Raw genomic sequence first — 23,152 nt, forward strand, 5'->3', positions numbered from 1 at the left:
ATAGTACACTGAACATACATTATTTCTACTTTATATAGGCTGTGTATTTTTACGTCCACAACAACACTCACAACACGCTGGAGGAACTCAGCAGGTCGGGCAGCATCCGTGAAAAAGATCGGTCGATGTTTCGGGCCGGAACCCTACCACGGATGCTGCCCGACCTGCTGAGTTCCTCCAGTGTGTTGTGAGTGTTGCCTTGACCCCAGCATCTGCAGATTATTTTGTATTTTTATGTGTTATTTGGTATGATTTGGCAGCTTCATAGCTTAAAGGTTACTGGAGAGCGCTTGCGCGAGATTTTCTGCCGACGGCGCTTGCATGAGATTATTGCTACAAAGAACAGTGCAGTAATGATTGTGGAAAAGTATTTCTACTTTATATAGGCTGTGTATTTATTATATTATTCCTGCTTTTACTATATGTTACTGTTACTCTAAGTTTTATGTGTTATTTGGCATGATTTGGTAGGTTATTTTTGGGTCTGCGAACGCTCACAAAATTCTCCCATATAAATAAATGGTAATTGCTTCTTCGCTTTACGACAATCCGGCTTACAAACCGTTTCATAGGAACACTCTACCTTCGGATACGGAGAAAACCTGTACTGGAAATGCATATTAAAAGAATTTGAATATAATTAATGAATTTTGCTGCTGCTCTCAAATTCAGCAGATTCTGGAATATATAGTTCTGTACTAATACTTTCAATATTTTGTCTCTTGGTAAAGTTTAATTCATTTGAGAGAACACCATGGTGGGGAAATACACTCATACTGGATCTGTGGAGAATCTTTAATGAAAATCAAGGAAGAGGCAGCATAGCCAATGACTGCATGCCCACATGGGCTTTATTTTCTCTTTTGAATAATCTAAATCCTCTTCCATATTTTAGGTATTAGACCTTAGAATAACTGGTTCCACATGTGCACCTGATCCAAAAACTGTTGACATTACAAAAAGGTAGTGAGTGCCCTATATATTCTCCTGGTGATACATCACAAATTTTTTCAGGAGTTCAATCTGGGGGAACCACAAACTCATTAATCAATTGCAGGTGAGAAGTCACGTCACAACATACTGCAGATGCTTTAATGTAAAGATTGGTATAAACTGCACAAAGTAGGCAATCTACATTTATTTTTTTCTCTAATATCTTGAATATACTTTACAAAATGACAGAATTAAGAGAGGATGTTTACAGATCTTCCTGAGCAATTGGGCAGATCTGCTGCCTCAGTTCTAGGAATCCAGATTCAAGCCTGATCTTGGCTGCTGTACAGATTTTGCATGTTCTCACTGTGATTATGTGTGTTTCAGAATCAGGTTTAATAGCAGCGACATATGTCGAGATATTTGTTAACTTAGCAGCAGCAATACAATGCAATAAACATAGAAAAATAAATAACTGTGTGTGAGATAATATATAAAGCAGTGTAAAAACAGAAATAAGAAAACGGTAGGATAGTGTTCATGAGTTTCAATGTCCATTTAGAAATCGGATGGTAGAGGGGAAGAAGCTGTTCCTGAATTGTTGAGGGTCTGCCTTCAGACTTCTGTACCTCCTTCCTGATGGTAACAATGAGAAGAGGGCAAGCCCTGGGTGATGGGGGTCCTTAATGATGGAAGTTGTCTTTCTGAGGCACCACTCATTGAAGATGTCTTAGATACTACAGAGGCTAGTACCCAGGATGGAGTTGTCTAATTTTACAACTTTCTGTAGCGTCTTCTGATCCTGTGCAGTAAACCCTTCCATACCAGATGGTGATGCAGCCTGTCAGAATGCTTTCTACGGTACATCTGTAGAAGTTTACGATTAGGTAACAAACCAAATTTCCTCAAACTCCTGATGAAATATATTGTCTTGTTTTCTTTACATTTGCATTGATCGTTGGGGCCAGTTTAGATCCTCAGGGATACTGACACCCAGGAACTTAATTGCTCACTCTCTCCACTTCTGATTCCTCTGTGAGGATTGGTTTGTGTTCCCTCATCTCACCCTTTCTTTGATCTTACTGATGTTGAGTGCAAGGTTGTTACCGTGACACCGCTCAACTAGTTAAAATATCTTGCTCCTGTACACCCTCTCATCTCTATCTGATAGTCTGCCAACAATAGTTGTATCATCAGCATAATGGGTTTTACTGAGTTCTCCAGTTTCCTCCCACATCGCCAGGACATATTAGTAAGTTTGTTTTTGCCAATTAGCCCAAATTATAGGTGAATGGAAGGAAAGGGGATGGGAGTGAAGGAGATGATTTGAGTGAAGGAAAATAGGTGGAGAATCGAACTAATGCAAACACAACGACAGTCAGCTTGGACTCAATAACTAAATTGCCTTATGTGATGTAAAGAAATTGAGGAAATCGATGTAGTTGCCTTGAAAGCTTAAAAATTGGCAGCCAGGCTGCCCTGACCTTCAACCTCAACTCCACCTGCGCTCAGCCATCTCATTCACTCAGGCCTTGCTTTCCTTCTGATTTGTCTTGAATTACCCATCCCCATGGGTTAAAAATTCTAAGGAGTCACAAGTTCTTTTAGGAAATGTCTTGACACTCTATTCTAATTGGCTGACTGTACTCTGTGACTGACTTCTGATTTTAAGCTTGACAGTCATACAGTGAAAAAATGTTGAATAAGCACTGGATTTTGTTAAAGGAGGATTTGCAGTTGTGGCCATTCCTAGGTTAAATCCTGTTAGTCAGGAAAAGTCTCATTCTTATGATCCTATCTGGAAGACAGTAAGAGGACTGGAACCACATGGGTACTCGAGAGTGAGCACTCCAGGACAACTGGGTTAACTACTACTCCCAGTCCTTCCAGCATTCACTTGACTCCCTGGTCTCACCCATCCCTCCTACAAGCTATTGTGATTTTGCCCTTCCTTCACTATGTATGTCTCTGCATTTGTTTTCTTCACTTACCAAAATGGCTAACTGCCAGGCCTTGGAGAAGAGAAACAGAGAGCTCACTAGGGTGGGGGAAAAAAAACATGTAATACATTGAGAACTCATAGAATTGAATTTTGATATGGTGGAACAACTAAAATGGTCAGTATTTTTCAGCATCACTCTAGGGTAAACTGTTAGTTCTAGCTTTCACTTTCAACAAATAAGTAATGTAGGCATGACTAGACAACCTGTCACCTTAGAATATTTGCCATCATTGCCCACCTAGTGTGCTAGTCTGTAGATACTAAAAAATTAGTTCAGTTCTTCAGTGAGTACATGAATGAATGTCAGATATGAAACAGGATCCATCACACGAACAGTTAATGACCTAGAAATTCTACTGTTTATTTTAGTGTTGTGCAATAAGAAAATGTTCTTTGAATAAAGTGAAGTGCAGTAAAACTATTTCTGGATCATCTTGGGTCACTCTAGAAATTTAACCACCTCACAAACTAACTGCTCAGCTGATACCTTTTGTCATATCTGTGGGGGGAGTCTACATTTCCTACAGACCCAGTGTGAAAGCAAGTCATCCTTGATAGCAACGGACTGCCTAAAAAGACTATTGTGGGACACATAATTTCTCTAAAATTCATCCTGTGATGATAAATTGGCATAAGTTAAAGAGATTTTTTGTTTGGAAACCTGAGCCATCCCTTTCAGCATCATCATCTTTCAGAATATTCAGAAGTCGAGTTTCTCCAGTCAAAAGATAGTTAGCTTTTGGGGATGTAGCCATGTCTAGGTAATTTGCAAAGAGGGGCACAATGAAAGGCTGATGGAGACATTTTAGTTTTGAAATACGTATACTAGTTGAGGACCAACATGTCAGCAAATGATAGGTATGCCAAGCTTTGACAAATTTCAACTGGTCATAAGAGAAAATCCTGGTAGCAGTTATACTGTAAGAAATCAAAACCTAGCTGGTACAACATTAATTTTTCTTAAGCATAGCTCTGTGAGTGATGCTTACCAGCCAAAAATGTGCCACAGGATAGAAAAAATGATAAATAGTGATCAAGAAGTGGCAATACTAAACTGTAAATCTTCTGTAGCTGGTCAAAAAATGGAATAGAGATGAAGGATCTTGGCCCAAAACATCGACAGTTTACTGTCTTCCATAGATAACTGCCTGGCCTGCTGAGTACCTCCAATATTTTGTGTGTGTTGCTTGGATTTCCAGCATCTGCAGATATTATCGTGTTTGAGGTTAATTCTCACCAAGTCAACTAAGTTTCCATCCAATCATAACAATTGTTCACTGTGTTTGGTTGCAAAAGAAAATGACTAGAAATATGGCACTGGATTAGAATGCTTGATAGTCTAGTTAAATTTGCTATTTTGTAGTTGTCTTTATTTATTGATGATATTTAAAAAGAAATAATTATTTTAACAATAACATTAAGTGTTCAGACCATAAGACAAAATTAGGCCATTCAGCCCATCGAGTCTGCTCCACCATTCCATCATGGCTGATCCCAGATCCCACTCAACCCAATACACCTGCCTTCTAGCCAAATCCTTTGATGCCCTGACCAATGAGGAAACTATCAACTTCCGCTTTAAACATCCCCACGGACTTAGCCTCCACCACCATCTGTGGCAAAGCATTCCACAGATTCACTACTCTCTGGCTAAAAAAAAATCCTCTTTACCTCTATTCCAAAAAGTCACTCCTCGATTTTGAGGCTGTGCCCTCTAGTTCTGGATACCCCCACCACAGGAAATGTCCTCTCGACATCTACCTTTAGTCCTTTCAACATAATCGGTAGGTTTCAATCAGATCCCCCTGCATTCTTCTATGTTCCAGTGAGTACAGGCCCAACACTCCTCGTGTATTAAACCCTACATTCCCAGAATCATCTTTGTGAACCTTCTCTGGACTCTCCAATGACAACACATCCTTTCTGAGATATGGGGCCCAAAACCATTGACAATACTCTAAGTGTGGCCTGACTAGTGTCTTATAAAGCCTCAGCATTTATCTCCTTGCTTTTATATTCTATTCCCCTTAAAATAAATGCCAACATTGCATTTGCTTTCTTTACCACAGTCTAAACATGTAAATTAACCTTCTGGGAATCTTGCACAAGGATTGCTAAGTTCCTCTGAACCTCTGATGTTTGAATTTTCTCCCCGTTTAGTTAACAGTCAACACTACTGTTCCTTCTACTAAAACGCATGATCATACACTTCCCAACACTATGCAATCTACCACTTTTTTTTTAACCCATTCTTCCAATTTGTCTAAGTCCTTCTGCAATCACATTGCTTCCTCAGCACTACCTACCCCTTCACCTATCTTCCATATGTTAGTTTGTTCACATAATCCACAAACTTTGCCAGACAGCCATCAATTCCATTATCTAAATCCTTGACAAACAATGTGAAAAGTAGTGATTCCAATACTGACTCCTGAGGAACATTCCTAGTCACTGGCAGCCAACCAGAAAAGGTCCCCTTTATTCCCACTCATTGCCTCCTGCCTATCAGTCATTCCGCTATCCATGCCAGTATCTTTCCTATAATGCTACAAGACTTTATCTGGTTAAACAGTGTCATCCGTGGCACCTTATCGATGCCTTTTGAAAATCCAAGTAAATGACATCCACTGCCTCCCCTTCGTCCACCAAGCTGGTTGCTTCCTCAAAGAACTCTAACAGATCGAACAGGCAAGATTTCCCTTAACAGAAACCATGCTGACTTTGATTTATTTTATCATTAATCTCCAAGTACCCCAAAACCTCATTCTTAATAATAGACTCCAACACTTTCCCAACCACTGAGGTTAGCCAAACTCGGCCTAAATTCTGGTGATCTCTAAGGAAAATGAACAAAAATGTCCAAAAAAAAAGTCAACAAGTACTTTCTACTGCCAGTTTGGATAACTTAAAGCTCTTTGAAATTAGAAGCTAAGAATGAAAAAGCATCTCTGTAGTTGAGATTTAAGAACAGAGAATATGTGCAATCAGATTTACAACAGTAATCATTCTATATTTAATTGACCATGAGGATAAACAGTAAAAAAAAACTAAATGAAGATAAAATAGCTTTATTTCTTTAAAATAATTACATAATATTAAACAATTAACAGACTTGGCATTCAAATGTTTTACCATATTAACCTATTACTCCGTTGCTTTTCCTTCCAATCAGTTTCCCCATTCCAACGCTTTAATAAATTCTTCCTCTGTGAAGGAGAGCATCTTAGCAGCTTCCATGTGCATCTTGACAATAAAACATAAGTATCATCTGTTAGTGGTATTATAAATTACCATCCAAGCACCAGGTTACTTTGATACTACTAATTTTTCAAAAAAGATAAGGTTACAAAATACCACTTCTTTCATTTTCATACCTTCTTACCTTTTGCCTTTTTAGGATGTCTATCAGCTTCATCTGTTTCTTAAAGCCAGTCATAAGCTCAGTTTTCTGCTTTTCCAACTTCTTGTTTTCAGTCTTCAGCTGATCAATCATTAGTTTTTCTTGATTAGTTATGTCCTGATAATAAATATTAGCATGTTTTACAATTATACATTGAGTTTATCTTGGGTTTGTTCAGTCATTTCCCATTTGAAATAACAGAAAGACGTGGAGTTCTTTCAGTAGCCATAAACCTGAATGCAGTGAATAATACAATTAAGTACCATGTTTTCAGGGTATTCTTTAAGACCTGGTATTGAATAGTGTTAGTATTTACCATTGGTAGAATTAACAAGTAATGAATTGCTATGGGGTGAGGTTACCAGATGACACACAACCAAATCAGCAATTAGGAAACAGAGGAAATATGAAGAACAAAACCAATGGCATGGTAGTGTAGTGATTAGCACAATGCTTTACGGCACCAGCGACCCAGTTCGATTCCCACTACTGTCTGTAAGGAGTTTGTACGTTCTCCCATGACCACATGGTCTTCCTCCAGATGCTCCGGTTTCCTTCCACAGTCCAAAGAAGGTTTGTAGGTTAATTGGTCATTGTAAATTGTCCTGTGATTAGGCTAGGTTTAATTTGGGAGATTGCTGGGTGGTGCGGCTCGAAGGACTGCAAGGGCTATTCCGCATAAATAAATAAAAGCAAAGTTAGCAAAGATGCTGGAACTAAGCAGAGAGGCATCATTCATAAAGATAGAAATGAACCAAAAAGGCCAATGATCTTTAAGCTAAAGATTGCATTTCTTTTCTAGAGTAGAGGTTGAAGGGAATATCTGATATATATTGCAGTCGCAAAGTTAAGTACAGACTCTTGACAAAATGTTCAGTTCCAAAAGGACGTAAGGAATAGGAGTAGGAGTAGGCTATCCGAACCATCGAGCCTGCCTGCCATTCAATAAGATCATGACTGATCTGTCGGTAAACTCAGCTCAATCTACTTGCCTTGTCCCCCATTACCCTTAATTCCACTACTATGTAAAAACCTATCTGAAATATGTTTAGTGAAGAAGCCCCAACTGCTTCCCTGGGCAGAGAATTCCACAGATTCACCACTCTGAGGGAAAGTTTCTCCTCATCTCCGTCCTAAGTATTCTCCCCTGAAAATCTTGAAGCAATGTCCCCTAGTTCTAGTCTCACCTACCAATGGAAACAACTTTCCTACTATCTTATCTATACCTCTCAAAATTTTGTGTTTCTATAAGATCCCCTCTCATTCTTCTGAATTCCAGACAGTATAGACCCAGACAACTCAATCTCTCCTCATAAGTTAACCCCTTCATCTCTGGAATCAACCTGGTGAACCTCCTCTTCATTGCCTCCAAAGCCAGTATATCCTTCCTCAAGTATGGAGATCAGAACTGTACACAGTACTCCAGGTGCGGCCTCACCAGTACCCTGTATAGTTGCAGCATGACCTCCCTGCTCTTGAATTCAATCCCTCTAGCAATGAAGGCCAACATTCCGTTTGCCTTCATTGCTAGAGGGATTGAATTCAAGATTTGTGATTCATGTACAAGCACTCCCAAGTCCCTCTGCACAACAGCATGCTGCAATCTTTCACCATTTAAGTAATAATCTGCTCTCCTATTATTCCTTCCAAAGTGAATGATCTTGCATTTACCAACATTGTATTCCATCTGCCAGACCTTGGCCCACTCACTTAACCTATCTATATCCCTCTGCAGACTCTCCACATCCTCTGTACAATTTGCTTTTCCACTCAGTTTAGTGTCATCAGCAAATTTTGCTATGCTACACTCAGTCCCCTCTTCCAAATCATCACTGTAAATGGTAAACAGCTGTGGGCCCAGCACTGACCCCTGCGGCACCCCACTCACCACCAACTGCCAACCAGAGAAACACCTATTTATACCAACTCTCTGCCTTCTATTGGTTAACCATTCCACTATCCATGCCAATACACTTCCTCCGACTCCATGCACCATATCTTATTTATAAGTCTCTTGTGCAGCACCTTATCAAACGCCTTCTGGAAATCCAAGTATACGACAGCCACCTGTTCCCCTCTAGCCACTGCATTCATTATGTCCTCAAAGAACTCCAGTAAGTTTGTCAAAGAAGACCTGCCCTTTCTGAACCCATGCTGTGTCTGTTCTAATGGAACCACTCCTTTCTAAATGTTTTGCTATTTGTTCCTTAAAACAGCTTCAAGCATTTTCCCGACTACAGATGTGAAGCTAACTGGCCTATAGTTGCCCGTCTTTTGCCTATATCCTTTTTTAAAAAGTGGCGTGACATTTGCTGTCTTCCAATCCGCTGGGACCTACCCAGAGTCTAGAGAGTTTTGGTAAATAATTACCAACGCGTCTACAATATACCTCCGCCAATTCCCTCAGCACCCTGGGCTGTTGATATGTTCTTCACCGCTGGAGAATTGTTCCATGCACACCTAACTATGTTAGAGTTTTGCTATACATTTGTCAATGCTGCTGGGCAGAAACATCACCTGAAATTGCAACACAAGTGTCCACACTTGACAAAAACAATTGATGGACAAGTAAATTTATGCAGACATTTGTCAAAATCAGTTTGTTATAAAGGAAAAATATTCTGTGGAATTAACAAATAGCAGTATTGTGTGTATATTTTCTCTATACTGTAAATCTAATAACTTGGCACACTTGGGAATTTGGTGGTGCTGGCTGAGAAGATTTTCTGCAGTATTAGATATTACTCCTATTAATACACCAACACATTTTAATACATCTTGTAGATGATACATAAGATAATAAATTTTCCTATGAACCAGTTGAGTTGAAAAGGAATAAGAAACAGGCACTGATGAATTAAGAGGGAGCTCAGGAAATGAATCCTATTGAATTTAAAGGAAGTGGATCTGAAGTGACCATGGTAAAGTTAAAAGGAGTGCAGGAAAAAGGGCCCCAGAGAGTTTAAAGAGAACATGAGAAACAGAAATTGGTGAACTAGCTGCTGAAATAATGAGATTTGTAAACAATGCTATAGTGAATGATCAGATTTTACTGTCCATTTAAGAGATAATAAAATTGTAAAATCTTGGAATTGGTTAGGATTCTCTACCTGGGCTGCAGTGAAAACTGTCCATTCTCTTGCTATTTTTGAATTTTAGAATGAGCAATAATCTCTGAACAACGATCTTGGTCTTTGTTTTTCAAATGTGAGAGAAAGGTTTCAAAGGCAGTGTGGGGAACTATTTTTTAAACTGTGGATGAGTGCTGCCACAGGAGGTGGTGGAGTCAGATGCAATTACTACATTTAAGAGGCAGACAATTAAAAATGTAGGGCATAGATGTGATCCTAGTGTAGATGGGCTAAAATGTCTATTATTTTGCTGTACAATTTGGATGCTGTGACACATTAAAATGGTCAATGGCTTGGGCAGATGAGTTTTCAACTAAAGGGCACAGGTTTACGATGAAAGAGGAGAAAATAAAGGGTATCTGAGGGGTAAATATTTTCATACAGAGGGAGATGTGTACATGGAATGAGCTGCCAGGGGCAGGTTTGATTATAATATTTACAAGGCATCTGGACAGGTACTTAAATTGGAAAGGCATAGGGGGATATGGCCCTAATGCAAGAAAACAGAACATTGATAGGCATCACAATCAGCATGGTTGAAGTGGGCCAAAAGCACATTTCTGTGCTACATGAACTTTATGATTGTCTATGATTCCAAGAATATTTAATTATTGTTAATTGAGTATGTTTCCCCAAAATACAATTGTTCACAATTAACACACATTGAAGTTGCTGGTGAACGCAGCAGGCCAGGCAGCATCTCTAGGAAGAGTCCAGTCGACGTTTCAGGCCGAGACCTTTCGTCAGGACTAACTGAAGGAAGAGTTAGTAAGAGATTTGTAAGGGGGAGGGGGAGATCCAAAATGATAGGAGAAAACAGGAGGGGGAGGGATGGAGGAAAGAGCTGTACAGGTGATTGGCAAAGGGGATATGAGTGTATCATGGGACAGGAGGCCTAGGGAGAAAGACGGGGAGGAGGGGGGGAACCCAGAGGATGGGCAAGGGGTATAGTCAGAGGGACAGAGCTTCTTCTCCTTTTTCTCCCTCTGTCCCTCTGACTATACCCCTTGCCCATCCTCTGGGTTCCGCCCCCCCCCACCTTGTCTTTCTCCCCAGACCTCCTGTCCCATGATCCTCTCATATTCCCTTTGCCAATCACCTGTCCAGCTCTTGGCTCCATCCCTCCCCCTCCTGTCTTATCATTTCGGATCTTCCCCTCCCCCTTTCAAATCTCTTACTAACTCTTCCTTCAGTTAGTCCTGATGAAGGGTCTCGGCTTGAAACGTCGACTGTACCTATTCCTAGAGATGCTGCCTGGCCTGCTGCGTTCACCAGCAACTTTGATGTGTGTTGCTTGAATTTCCAGCATCTGCAGAATTCCTGTTGTTCACAATTAGTAGCATTGAAACGAGTTGTTGGAAGGAACCAAGAACACTCCTACGGAATGATGAGATTTTTCCCTTTCATTCTTTTACTGATCAACAGGGATAGGATACGTATACTGATGACTGAAAGAGGGAATAGTAGAGGGACCCAGAGCTATGAAATACAATTAACTGGATTAATGATTAACAAAACATCTTTTAATTTTTAACACTGATCCTCTCCATCCTCTTTAGTCTTGTAATTTCAATATGGGCATAATGTATGAATGTTTACAGCATCAGTAGAACTCAATCCAACAGGTACCATGTACTTCTGACCAACAACCTAAACTTTGAACTGGATGAATATTTCTGCAGGAATCTCTAGAATAGAGATTCTATAGAGAATCTCTATTATTTTTTAACTCTGCATTTCCAACTATAAATTTAAGTTTAAAAGTCAAAAGAATACAAGCTTCTTCATTAGGAGCACAGAAAAATCCAATGAAACCAGTTGAAGTGCATATCTCCTGTGGCCTATTGAGCTCCTCCTGCCACATGTGAAGAAAGGGAATATCAAATAGAGAATTCAAATAGAGAATTTCAATGAGAAAAATAACATCTGTCTATAAAAGCTTATACAAATATGTAAAAAAGAAGTGATTATTTAAAGTTAACATGGTACCTCTCATCCTCCTTTGTTCCAAAGAGAAAAGCCCTAGCTCACTCAACCTATCCTCATAAAACATGCTTTCTAATCCAGGCATCACCTTGGTAAATCTCCTCTGCACTCTTTCCAAAGCTTCCATGTCCTTCACATAATGAAGCGATCAGAAATAAACACAATAAGGAGAGATTGAAAGGATGATGTTTTTTCTATAATTGTATGTTTGAGGGTTGTGCAGGATTAATTGCTGAATTCATTTAAGAAAGGAATTAATGAAATTTTAGATATCAAGAGATAAGTGGCTATTGAAGGAAAGTGGCCCTTAGGTAAAGGATCAGTCATGAATGATCATAATGAATGGCAGAGGAGGTACAAGGTACCAAATATCCCTATTTCTGCTTTCCTGTTTCTTGTTCTCATATCAGTCTCTTCAGTCGCCTCAAGAAACTAAGGAATGGAGTGGAAACAAGTCATGTTGAATCCTGAAGGGCATGCAACTCAAGAAGCTTAAAACTTAATCAAAAAAATTGCAATGACTGCAGGCTTATAATGGAGTACACTCAGTGACCTTGGGTTTAAAATCAGGATTCATTGCTTTAGTGACACTTGGCTAACTTGCTCTACTTTCAAGTATTGTTCAGTGTGGAATTGGTAAAGTTTTCTGTAGGCTTACCTTATTACTCTGCTTCAGTTTATTAAGTTCTGCTTTGTATTTTTCAGTTTCTTCTAATGCCCTGTTCAGGCGAACCTCTGTAGCACTATGGTTTGTAGCAAATTGCTTCTGGGCTCTTTTCTGGCTGTCTAATTCCTAGGTTAACAATTCCATAGAAATGTTATAGAATGTTCACTTACAACATGTCAAAATATTAGAAAACGTTTATTTATATTGTATTGAATAGGTATTTATTTATAATAGGCTTTACTTTAACACAAAAAAAACTCAGGCTCTGCATATATAAACAAATATAAAGCATTTCTCAAAAACTGAACCTATTTGTTGACTCAGTTTTATGCTGATTATCCAGTGGAAGAAAAATAGAAATGTCGATATTTAGTTATTTAATAATATAGCCCTTTCATTAACTTTCATAGATAACAGTGGTAAATATTTATCATTAAATGACCCAAACCTCCCTCCCCAAATTAGCAATCCATTGGGAGTGATTTAGAAAGACAGCATTTTTGAGAATTCAAACCCTTCCATTGGACCAGGTTACGTTTACTGCTACCTTTCTTAGAGAAGATTTTGTACAGGATATATGTGTACAGGATATTTATATATTTTTATTGGCTGTGTAAGTATTTGAGACATTAATGGCATGAAGGATGTTGTACAAAATGTATACAATTTCCTTACATAGTACATATCCAAAAATCTATATATGTTACATGTTCTTTGCAACTGGATTAAACTCCAATTTGAATGTTGTTTCTAAAAAAAAATTGACAAGATATTAAAGTCAATGCTTACTGGCTCTTTTATAGGACACTGCAAGTGCTTTTAGAACTTCAAAATGTCACCTGTAGTGCACACGTATTTGTTAGGCAAATCACACTGAAGGCTGTAATAGTGAGGGACTTGCATGCATTCATAGGTTAAAGAAAGTTTGCAGATCTTGATCTAAAGCAGCACACGGAAGACCTCAAAAGTCTAGCCAACAGGGATTCGTGGCTGAACGTGCTTTTAAAAGCCAGAATGTTTCCTTCCAGAGCACTGTTTTAAACAGATAATCCAACATTCACTAGGTGGAAACTCATTGATTTCTTCAGGCTGTTTGTACACATTCATAAGTGTTTTAATAATTGTATCAAGTTGCAAGTATTAAAGGGGGTGGTAACAATCACTGAAACAAGTTGTGTTGGACTTCAGAGCTTTTGCACAAAGCAGGTTTACCAGACCTCTGGTTGACATCAAGGTTTACTCAAAAAACAGTTGTTTTCACACATTTGTATTACCTTCAGTGTCCCTGAAATACAGCACTCCCACTAATGTGAGAAAACTAAACACTATTACTGAAGAAAGAACACATAATGGAAGGGAAAGTTTGCATATTGTTATCGTGTTTCCCCACAGCATTCTTCTTTAATAATTCCAGATTGGGATCTGTGGCTTCCAATGTGTTTTTCTCCCTTAGTTCATGTCATTTGTTACTAAGTTGTATATGTTCGTGGCACATGATACATGATGCACAGTGAGTGATGAAGTGCAACATTTTCAAAATAATAACATTATGTCTAATAATGTAATTCTTTGCTCAATCTTAAATGGGGCAGGATACAGTTCACTGTTTGTGCACCATATGATAGCTGAAAGAGAATCTATCGCCCTCATTTTCTTGCTACAGTGTGACTATATACACAGAATTCATACAGGTTATAGTGGGTCATGACACCTTAGAGAACTTATAGCAAGCAAGGGATTGGCTGATGGAGAATGATAACAAACATTCTTGTGCTCAACAGGCATGTATAAGATGCATACAATAAAAGCCATATTACCAGAGCAAATCTAATACTGCAGACCATCAGCACAATGTCTCCACTGCCCGGAGAGCTCTGCGGCATCATTGCAATACTCATCAGAGCAGGTTTCAAGATTGGTAGTGTCCTCCCACATATTGCACTACTGGCTCATCGTAACATGATAGCCTTTATCACCAGCAATGATTGAGGACAAGTTCTAAATCTTTCTTAACTGCCTAGGTTGTTCAATGCAAACAATTCATCTTTGTGTACAGTAACTAGAATCTCAGCTTCCTATCTATCAAGTTTTCCTCCATCATCAATCAACATCGCATCTACTTGGACATAATTAATATTTTCTGCTGTCTTTTAATATTTGCAAAGTACATTTATAAATTAAGTCATGCCATTTATTGGTCAACTAATCACAAATGTGCATTCCTTTAGTTCCAATCTGCCTTTAGCTTTTACATGCCTTGTTGCTTCTGCGTAGTGTACCTCACTGACCCATTGATCCTATCCAGTCTGCCTGCATGTCACGCCAAATTCCACACCAATGTCATTCAGCCTTCACTGCTGTTGAGGGGATCTGGCAATCTCCTCAGCTGCAAACCACAGTGTCATGCATAATCTTAAGTTCAAGAAAATACATAATTACTGTTTCTAATATATTAGAAACAAACACATTCTCATTTTTAGATCGTAAGATGTAGAGAAAAAATAGGCCATTTGGCCCATTGAGTCTGCTCCACTATTCCATCATGGCTGATTAATTATCCTTCTCAACTCCATTCCCTTCTGCATTCTGCCCATAACCTTTGACCACCTTACTAACCAAGAACATATCAACTTCCTTTTTAAATACACCCAATGACTTGGCCTACAAAGCTGCCTGTGGCAATAAATTCTACAGATTCTCCATCCTCTGGCCAAAGGAATTCCTCCTCACGTCTGTTCTAAGGGGACGTCCTTCTACACTGAGACTGTGTCCTCCGGTCCTAGGCTCTTTCATGATAGGAAATATTCTCTCCACATCCATTCTTTCTGGGCCTTTCAATATTCAATAGGTTTCAATGAGATCTCCACCCCTCCCCCCCACTCCCACATTTTTCTGAACTCTAAGAAGTGCACACCCAGAGCCTTCAAACACTTCTCATACATTTAATCCTTTCATTCCTGGGATCATTCATGTGAACCTCCTCTGGACCCTCTCCAATGCCAGCACATCCTTTTTTAGGTAAGGAGTCCAAAACTGCTCACTATATGCCAAGTGCAGTCCAGCCAATGCCTATAATGCCTCAGCATTACATTCTTGCTTTTATATTCTAGTCCTCTCAAAATGAATACTAACTTTGCATTTGACTTCCTTACTACCAGATCAACCTGCAAGTTAACTTTTGGGTTAATCCTGCACAAAGACTCCCAAGTCTCTTTGCACCTCTGATTTCTGAATTTGCTTTCCATTTAGAAAACAGTCCACACCATTATTCCTTCTACCAAAGTGCATGACCATATGCTTTCCATCTGCTATTTCTTTGCCCATTATCCTAATCTGTCCAAGTCCTTCTACAGACTCCCTGCTTCCTCAACACTACCTGCCCCTCTACCTATCTTTGTAACATCTGCAAACTTGGCCATAAAACCATCAATTCCATTATCCAAAACATTGACATTTAAAGTGAAAAGAAGCTGTCCTAACATCAACTCCTGTGGACATCACCCATCACTGGCAGCCAACGAGGAAAGGCCCCCTTTATTCCCACTTTGCCTCCTTCCAGTCAGTCAACCTTCTAACCATACTAGTATCTTTCCTGCAACCTATGGGCTCTTACCTTGCTTAGCAGCCCCATGTGCAATATCTTGTCAAAGACCTTCTGAAAATCCAAATAAACAACACCCACTGACTCACCTTTATTTATCCTGCTGTATTTTCCTCAAAGAATTTCAACAAATCTCCCCTTAATAAAACCATGCTAACTTTGGCCTATTTTATCAAGTGCCTCCAAGTACACCAAAACCTAATCCTTAACCATCTTAACATCTTCCAAACCACTGAGGTCTGACTAACTGGCCTATAATTTCCTTTCCTCTGCCTCTCTTCCTTCTTGAAGAGTGGCATGACATTTGCAAGTACCCCAAATAATCCTTAATTATGAAGTCCAACATCTTCCCAACCACTGAACTCAGGCTAATTTCCTCTCTTTAGAGTGGCGTTTGTAATTTTGCAGTCCTCTGGAACTATTCCACAATCTAGTGATTTTTGAAAGATCACTACTAATGCCCCAACAATCTCTTCAGATATCTTTTTTAGAACCCTGGGATATAATCCATCTGGTCCACATGACTTATGTACCCTCAGACATTTCAGCTTCCAAAGCACCTCCTCCTTAGTAATAGTGACTTCTGTCCCAACACTCTCGAATTTCCGGCATACCGTTAGTGTTTTCCCACAGTGAAGAGTAACACAAAACTCTAACTCTCCATTAATCTCATCAGCCCAGTGTACTTTCCAGTGTAATTTTCCAGTGGTCTGATATCCACTCTTCCTCCTCTTTTACTTTGTGAAAGAGTATGTATATGGAAAAACTCCTGATATACTGTTTTACATTATTAGCTAGTTTATCTTCATATTTCATCTTTTCTTATTACTTTTTTAATTGCTTTTTGTTGGTTTTTAAAAGCTTCCCAATCTAACTTCTCCCCAACTTCCAATATTATATACCCTCTCTTTTGCTTTTATGCTGTCTTTGACTTCCCTTTTCAGCCACATTTGCCTCATCCCTTTAGAGTACTGCTTCTTTGGGATGAAGCTGTGCTATCCCTTCTGAATTGCTCCCTGAAACACCAGCCATTGCTGCTCTGCTGCTATCCCTGCTAGTGTCCCCTTCCAATTAACTCTGGCCAGCTCCTGTCATGCCTCCGAAATTCCCTTTACTTCACTGCAATACTGATATATTTTAGCTTCACCTTCTCAAACTGCAGGGTGAATTCTATCACATATCACTCTCCTAAGGGTTCCTTCACCTTAAGCTCCCAAATCAAATCTTGTTCATTACACAACACCCTATTCAAAATTACTTTTTCCTTACTGGGCTCAACCATAAGCTGTTCTACAAAGCCATCTCATAGGCATTCTAAATTCCTTCCCTTGGGGTACAGCATCAACCTGATTTTCCCAATCTACCTGCATACTGAAATACCACATGACCATCATAACATTGACCTTGTTAATGCTCTATATAATGATAGTAAATGTAGAATCACTTTTTTATAACTGGGAAAGTACAGAAAATCACAAACAGATGGTAAATTCTTCATTCCAAACCAGCAGATGGCAGCAATAAGTAATATTAGTAATCTAGCATCATATTTTACTGCCTACAACTGGATTAGTAACTACTGATATCCAATCTTTCTCATCAATTCCAAAACAATTTTAGATTTTTAACAATTCAGTTTATTTGATTGAAAAGATTATTGTCTGCAGTGCATCCAAATAAATAAATCTCAACGAGAGAACTAACGCCCGCAGACCTGAAGGTTCCAACTTTGATTCCTGATTCATACTCAGTGAGGTGCTGTCAGCTGCAGAAACAGATAGGGACCTTTCCTGATGTCAGTGCCCCTGGACATATATGAAAAATCTGCTTGAGCATTTTGTTCCTTACAGTATCCAGTGCCTTTATTGAAAGTTTACAGGTATTTACTGGATAAGATCAGGAAAGGACTATGCAGTCAAATCCTAATTATGGTTCCTTCTATTATGAGACACTGACACTCACTTAGTAATCTTGATAAATGAAGAGCAATCAGAAACATGCAGGTATCAATGCTTCAAGAGTGTCATGAGATCAGAAGGAAAAACTTGGAAAAATTTCCTGAGTATGTGCAATATAGTCCACATCCATATCAGATTAAAGCTTCTATTCTTTTGAAATTTCAAATGAAGATCATACAAATGAGCAGAACAAAGAACAAAACTGCATCATAAAATCACTTAAATATACACTAACATACAAATTACAATCAGGATTATGCCTTACAATATCTCAATCCTATTCAACAGTTCAACAGAGCCATGTGGCTGTACTGGTTGGAAACTCACCTACCTATCCCGTGCAACCTTTCAGCCCTTTACTTATCAAGCACCTCTCTACCACCTGCTTTATAATATACAAAGACTCTGATTTTAGTAAGATAATTCTGAAGACTCTCAATATTCTGAGAAAAAATCCCATCTTTTAAAAAACATATTTCCATCCTTTGTCTAATGTCTGCCTAACGTATGTCCAGTTTCCCAAACAAAAATTGCTGTTCAAAGATGAAACATAAGAAAAAAAATGCCTGAAAGCTCAGCAGATCTGGGAGCATCTATGGAAAGGGAAAGAGTCAATGTTTTGCGGACTCAAAACATTAACTATTCTCTTTCTATAGATGCATCCTAACCTGTTGAGTTTTTCCAAGTATTTTCTATTTCCATTTCAAATGTTCAATATCAGTTGTTTTCTGATCTCCAAAGATACAAACTTGTCTTTATTGTCTAAGCACAAATAGATGCAGACATCCCACACAAAAAAAATAATTTCAGGGAGGTAGCACCATCAATTTGCAGGAGACTCCCGGAACTTCTGGGAGAGGTGGGATGTCTGCAATAGAGTAGCTCCTTAGCAGCTAGCCAGCTAGTTTAAATAACGTTTGCTATGCTAATGAACAAATGACACCTGTTAAACTCACTTCAACATGTCTTTTACAGTCTTAACCCACCATGGGCAATAGAAAAGTCACTGTTGTAAACAGTGCAGCCAGCAACACTGTCATTATTTTTGACCCCTATTAGGCAGGAGTACACTTCAGTGTAGTCTGGGGTGACATACGTTTTATATTTTCTTTTTTTGGAACACTCTGCCACTCTGACCTTTTTTTGGAACTCCCTCGCTCTTGCTCTCGCTCTCTATCATGAGTGCTCTCTCGCTTGTGGTCGCTCTCACTCGCGCTCGCTTTCTCGTTCTTGCTCTCTCTCGTGCTTGCTTTCTCACTCTCTCTCTTGCGTGTTCTCGCTCTCACTCGTGCTCGCTCTCTCGCACTTGCTTTCTTGCTCTTGCGCTCACTCTTGCGTGTTCTCTCATGCTCTCTCACGCTCGCTCTCAAAAAAATCAATTTCTGTGATATTGTATATAATTTGCGGGCATCAGGGAGCCATTATTAATTTGCAGGAGATTCCCGGAACTTCCAGGAGAGGTGGGATGTCTGTAGATGTATTATTCTATTTTAATTGATCTTTTACAGGCATAAAAGTTTCCTGTTTTAAAATAAAGCACAATGCTTGAAACACTCAGCAGACCAAGCAAGTCTACAGAAAAAGAAACTTAACATTTCAGGTCTAAGCCCTTCATCAGAGCTGAGAAAACGCAAATATCAGTTCTGGGAACCTCTGATGTAAAAAAAAATCCATTCCAATCAAATAAACTGTTAGAAAAAAATTATGAGAAGTGTCTACAAATTCTAGGAAAATAGCCACCAATTTATTGCATGGGGACCAACAACATAAAAGTCTAAAAAGACAGTAAAACACAGTGTGTAATTTATATGCCCCATTTAATTTGCCAAGTTGACAGTGTTCTTCAACTACAAGTTCACATCTTTGCGTAGTGTCTGATTTTCTCAGCAGGGACAATATGACCAAATCACTGGAGCCTTGGAAGCCGATCAATTGCTGCCTTATGTAGACAACCAATGCCTAGGAATGGTAAGGGAATAAGTGAAACTTGTCTGTGATTTTAGGAGAAATGCAATTTAAATGGATCAGGTACAAGGTTACTTAGATGTTATTACGTAAATATACCTTTCGCAAAGAAAACACTTGTTGTTGTAAACCATCACTTTTTCTTTGTGCCTCATCTGCTAAACTTTTATATTTCTCAATCTGAGTCTGCTGGATGCTTGTTGTCTTCTGTAATCTGTTGCGTTCTTCCTCTGCTTCCCTGACACGACTAGACAAGGTGTTATTTTCATCATCCTATTAAGTAAAGCCAGAGATTGCGAAAAATAACTAAAAAAAGTTAACTTAATCTAAAATCTAACAATTGAAAAGGTTGCTCAATCCACAATCAACACTAAATTCAGTAATTAAAAACAGAACGTACTGGTAAGACTCATCAAGTCAGGCAGCTTCTCTGGTGGGAGACACAGTTAACATTTTGCATTGATGACCTTTCCTTAAATTTCTGATCAAATCATAAATATCATACTCAGATTTGATGAAATTAATCTTTTGAATAATCATAATCTGCAGCTGCAGCATGAATACAAGTTTTGTTAGTGGTGAAGTTCTGGCATCTTTGCAGTAACTTCAGCCATTTCCCTTTGTAAATGCAAGTTCAGGATTTATGCAGATACAGTACAAGTGTTGACTAATTCTGGGCACAATCAATACTGCTGTGGCCAATTGGAAGTGGAAATTATGATTATCAAGTAACTTAAAAAGTAGAGCAATGATTCAGGAGGTTGGAGATGGAGAACATTTATTTTTGTTAAAACCAGAGCTTGCAACTTTTCTGAAATTGATCAGAAGGCAAAATTTAAGTGTTGAGTGGGGACAAGATATCTTCAACAAGATAAACCATTCCATTGAAACTGATATAAACTCTGTTAAAAATAAAACTATCTGTTGGAAAATGTGTAAGGAATTGGTCTTCATCCAGATAACATCTACCAGATGTGGGATATTTTCAGAATTCTCAATGTGTTTGATATCAAAATATTAAAACTGTGGGGTTGAAGTCAAAATGGCCCTCTTAGCAAGGCCTTTAAATTACAAACAAAATAGGAAATTAAAGAAAGTTTCAATGAATATCTTGGTTGATATGTATCTGTGAGAGAGACAGATGCTAATAATGCCCACTTTCTATGTATTTTGTATCAGCAATCATCTTGAATGTTACAATAAAAATGAATATTTGTGAGGCTGCAATCATCAAAAGCATTGTATGAAGGCAGTCCATATTCTACATTGTGTGTATTCATTTTGTTCATTTATAATCCATAAAAAGAACATGGCAGCATTCTGGTTGTCCATCATATCTTTTTAAGCCCATGTGGGAAAGATTTTATAGCAGAAAAACCATTGCTCTAAAATAGTTCCACTCTCTCGACCAAGGAAGTCCTGATCCAGTAATATAAGTGGTCATCTCAAACTTGGTTGTAATGGATGACCAGGGCTTCTTCTGTGACTTATCATGCCATTTTCTCTACATGAAGCAGTCCTGAACCACCTTCTTAGCCTTTGGACCTCACTGTTGATTCAGCCACCCAGTGCACCGGAGCTGACTTCACTTGCTAGGACAGGCATGTACCTATTTCACCAGGGTATGAGGCCTGCCAGCTACCCTCACCTGGTTTACCCCTCCTGTTGAAGTAGAGTAGCAGGGTGTGGCCACTGTCACATACAAACTGCTACTTGAAGCCACAGGTAACAGGTATTCAATGGGGACCAAAGGTGAGTGAGCTACGCCAGAATGAACATAATGAGCCTCTTCACCAGAGGTGCTACCCCTCTCTGGACAGCCCATGCATGGAAGAGTACTCTGGATGAATTCCTTAGTCGATAACTATTAGGATCTAATACAGTTTTATAGTACTGTAATACATCGGTAGTGTTCTAATTTGCTCTGTATTTCATTTTAATACATAGTATGTCACTCAATTAAATGGTAGTTTGTCTTTTTTTTTTAAATACCTTTTTAACTAATTCAATGAAACCAGTTAATTCATGCTGGAGAGGAATAATGGGGTCAAGGAAACGGCAGACAAACTGAATAAGTATTTTGAATCAGTCTTCACTGTGGAAGACACAAACAGTATGCCAGAAGTTTGAGAGTGTCAGGGGGCAGAAGTATGTGAAGTGTGTAAAAGGGTCCTTGGAAAACTGAAAGGTCTGAAGGTAGATCAGTCACCAAGACCAGATGGTATAAATCCCAGGGTTCTGAAAGAGGTGGAGGCATTAGTAATGATCTTTCAAGAATCGCTAGATTCCAGCATCTTTCCAGAGGACTGGAAAATTGCAAAAGAATGATAAGTGACTAGAATATACTTCCAAGAGAGGTGGTAGAGGCAGGTATATTAGGAATATTTAAGAGGTTCTTAGATCGGCATATGGATGAAAGAAAAAGTAGAAGGTTGTGGGCTATTAAGGAGGGAAGGATTAGATTGATCGTGTAGTAGGTTAAAAGGATGGTACAACATCATAAACCGAAGTGCATGTTCTATGTTGTACTGTTCTTTGTTCTAATTTCTAAGTCATCTTGCAGCTACATAAAACTTTGGTTAGGGCACATGTGGAGTATTGTGAGCAATTCTAGTCATATTACAGGAAGGATGCTGATGCTTTCGAGAGGGTGAAAAAAGAGGTTTACCAGGATGCTGTCTGAATAAGAAGGTATTAGCTATAGGAGAGGGTTGACAAATTTGGATTGTTTTCTCTGAAGATTTGAATGCTGAGTGATCATTTCATTTCAGTTTATAAAAATTAGAGCAGAGGTATATATAGAACAGACAGTTATGATCTTTTTCCACAGAGTAGAAAAGCCAATTACTATAAGGCATATCTTTCAGACGAAAGGGAAAAGTTTAACAGCGATTATCTATTTATTTATGTTTACACACAGTGTAGGGTATCTGGAATGTGCTACCAAGCATGTTGGTGGAAGCAGACATATTGTGTTTAAGAAGCTTTCAGATAGGCACATGGACCTGCAGGGAATGGAGGGCAATGGACCACATGTAGGCAGAAAAGCCTAGTTTAATTTGACATTGTGTTTGGCGCAGACACTGGATTGAAAAGCCTATTCCTGTTTTATCTTCTATAAAGTGAAGAATAACGTAGTCCTCAATGAGGTAATGACCCTGGAGCACATCCTCAGCAGCTGTCCAAAATCCTTGGGAGAAGGCTGCTACTACTGGCACCATAACCAGGTGCTGAAGGCAGTGGCAGACAACATCTCCTTGGCCATTAACAACAGTAAGCACTTTTGCCAACCCAGAAAGCCCACAGCCTTTGTCAAAGCTGGAGACCAACCACAGCCTCAACCCAGATCACCAGCAGGCTTGCTTACCATGGCATCTGATTGGGAACTGAATGTCGATCTTGGCAAGCAATTAAAGTTCCCTGACTTCATGACATCACCACTGAGGCCTGACATGGTCATTCTGTCAGAAACCCCAAAGCAGGTGGTCAAGGTAGAACTGACAGTGCAT

General features: G+C 39.0%; 1 protein-coding gene across 5 annotated transcripts in view; it reads right to left on the reverse strand.

Moving 5' to 3' along the window:
• tex9 (testis expressed 9) overlaps nucleotides 1–23,152 on the reverse strand; it is a 118,795-nt gene that overhangs the window by 21,710 nt on the left and 73,933 nt on the right. For 3 of the 5 annotated variants that reach the window (XM_072278459.1, XM_072278460.1, XM_072278455.1), the window contains 4 exons: nucleotides 19,743–19,916; nucleotides 12,111–12,245; nucleotides 6,318–6,452; nucleotides 5,988–6,178 (listed from right to left, as the gene is read on the reverse strand). In XM_072278459.1, coding sequence (XP_072134560.1) covers nucleotides 6,104–6,178; nucleotides 6,318–6,452; nucleotides 12,111–12,245; nucleotides 19,743–19,916 — 519 coding nt within the window. In that variant the 3' untranslated portion in view covers nucleotides 5,988–6,103. Of the gene's footprint in view, nucleotides 1–5,987; nucleotides 6,179–6,317; nucleotides 6,453–12,110; nucleotides 12,246–19,742; nucleotides 19,917–23,152 lie in introns of those variants that run through there. The other 2 variants (XM_072278456.1, XM_072278458.1) reach the window with 2 other exon arrangements.

Source organism: Mobula birostris, chromosome 14 (genome assembly GCF_030028105.1).
Source record: "Mobula birostris isolate sMobBir1 chromosome 14, sMobBir1.hap1, whole genome shotgun sequence".
Taxonomy (NCBI): Eukaryota; Metazoa; Chordata; class Chondrichthyes; order Myliobatiformes; family Myliobatidae; genus Mobula; species Mobula birostris.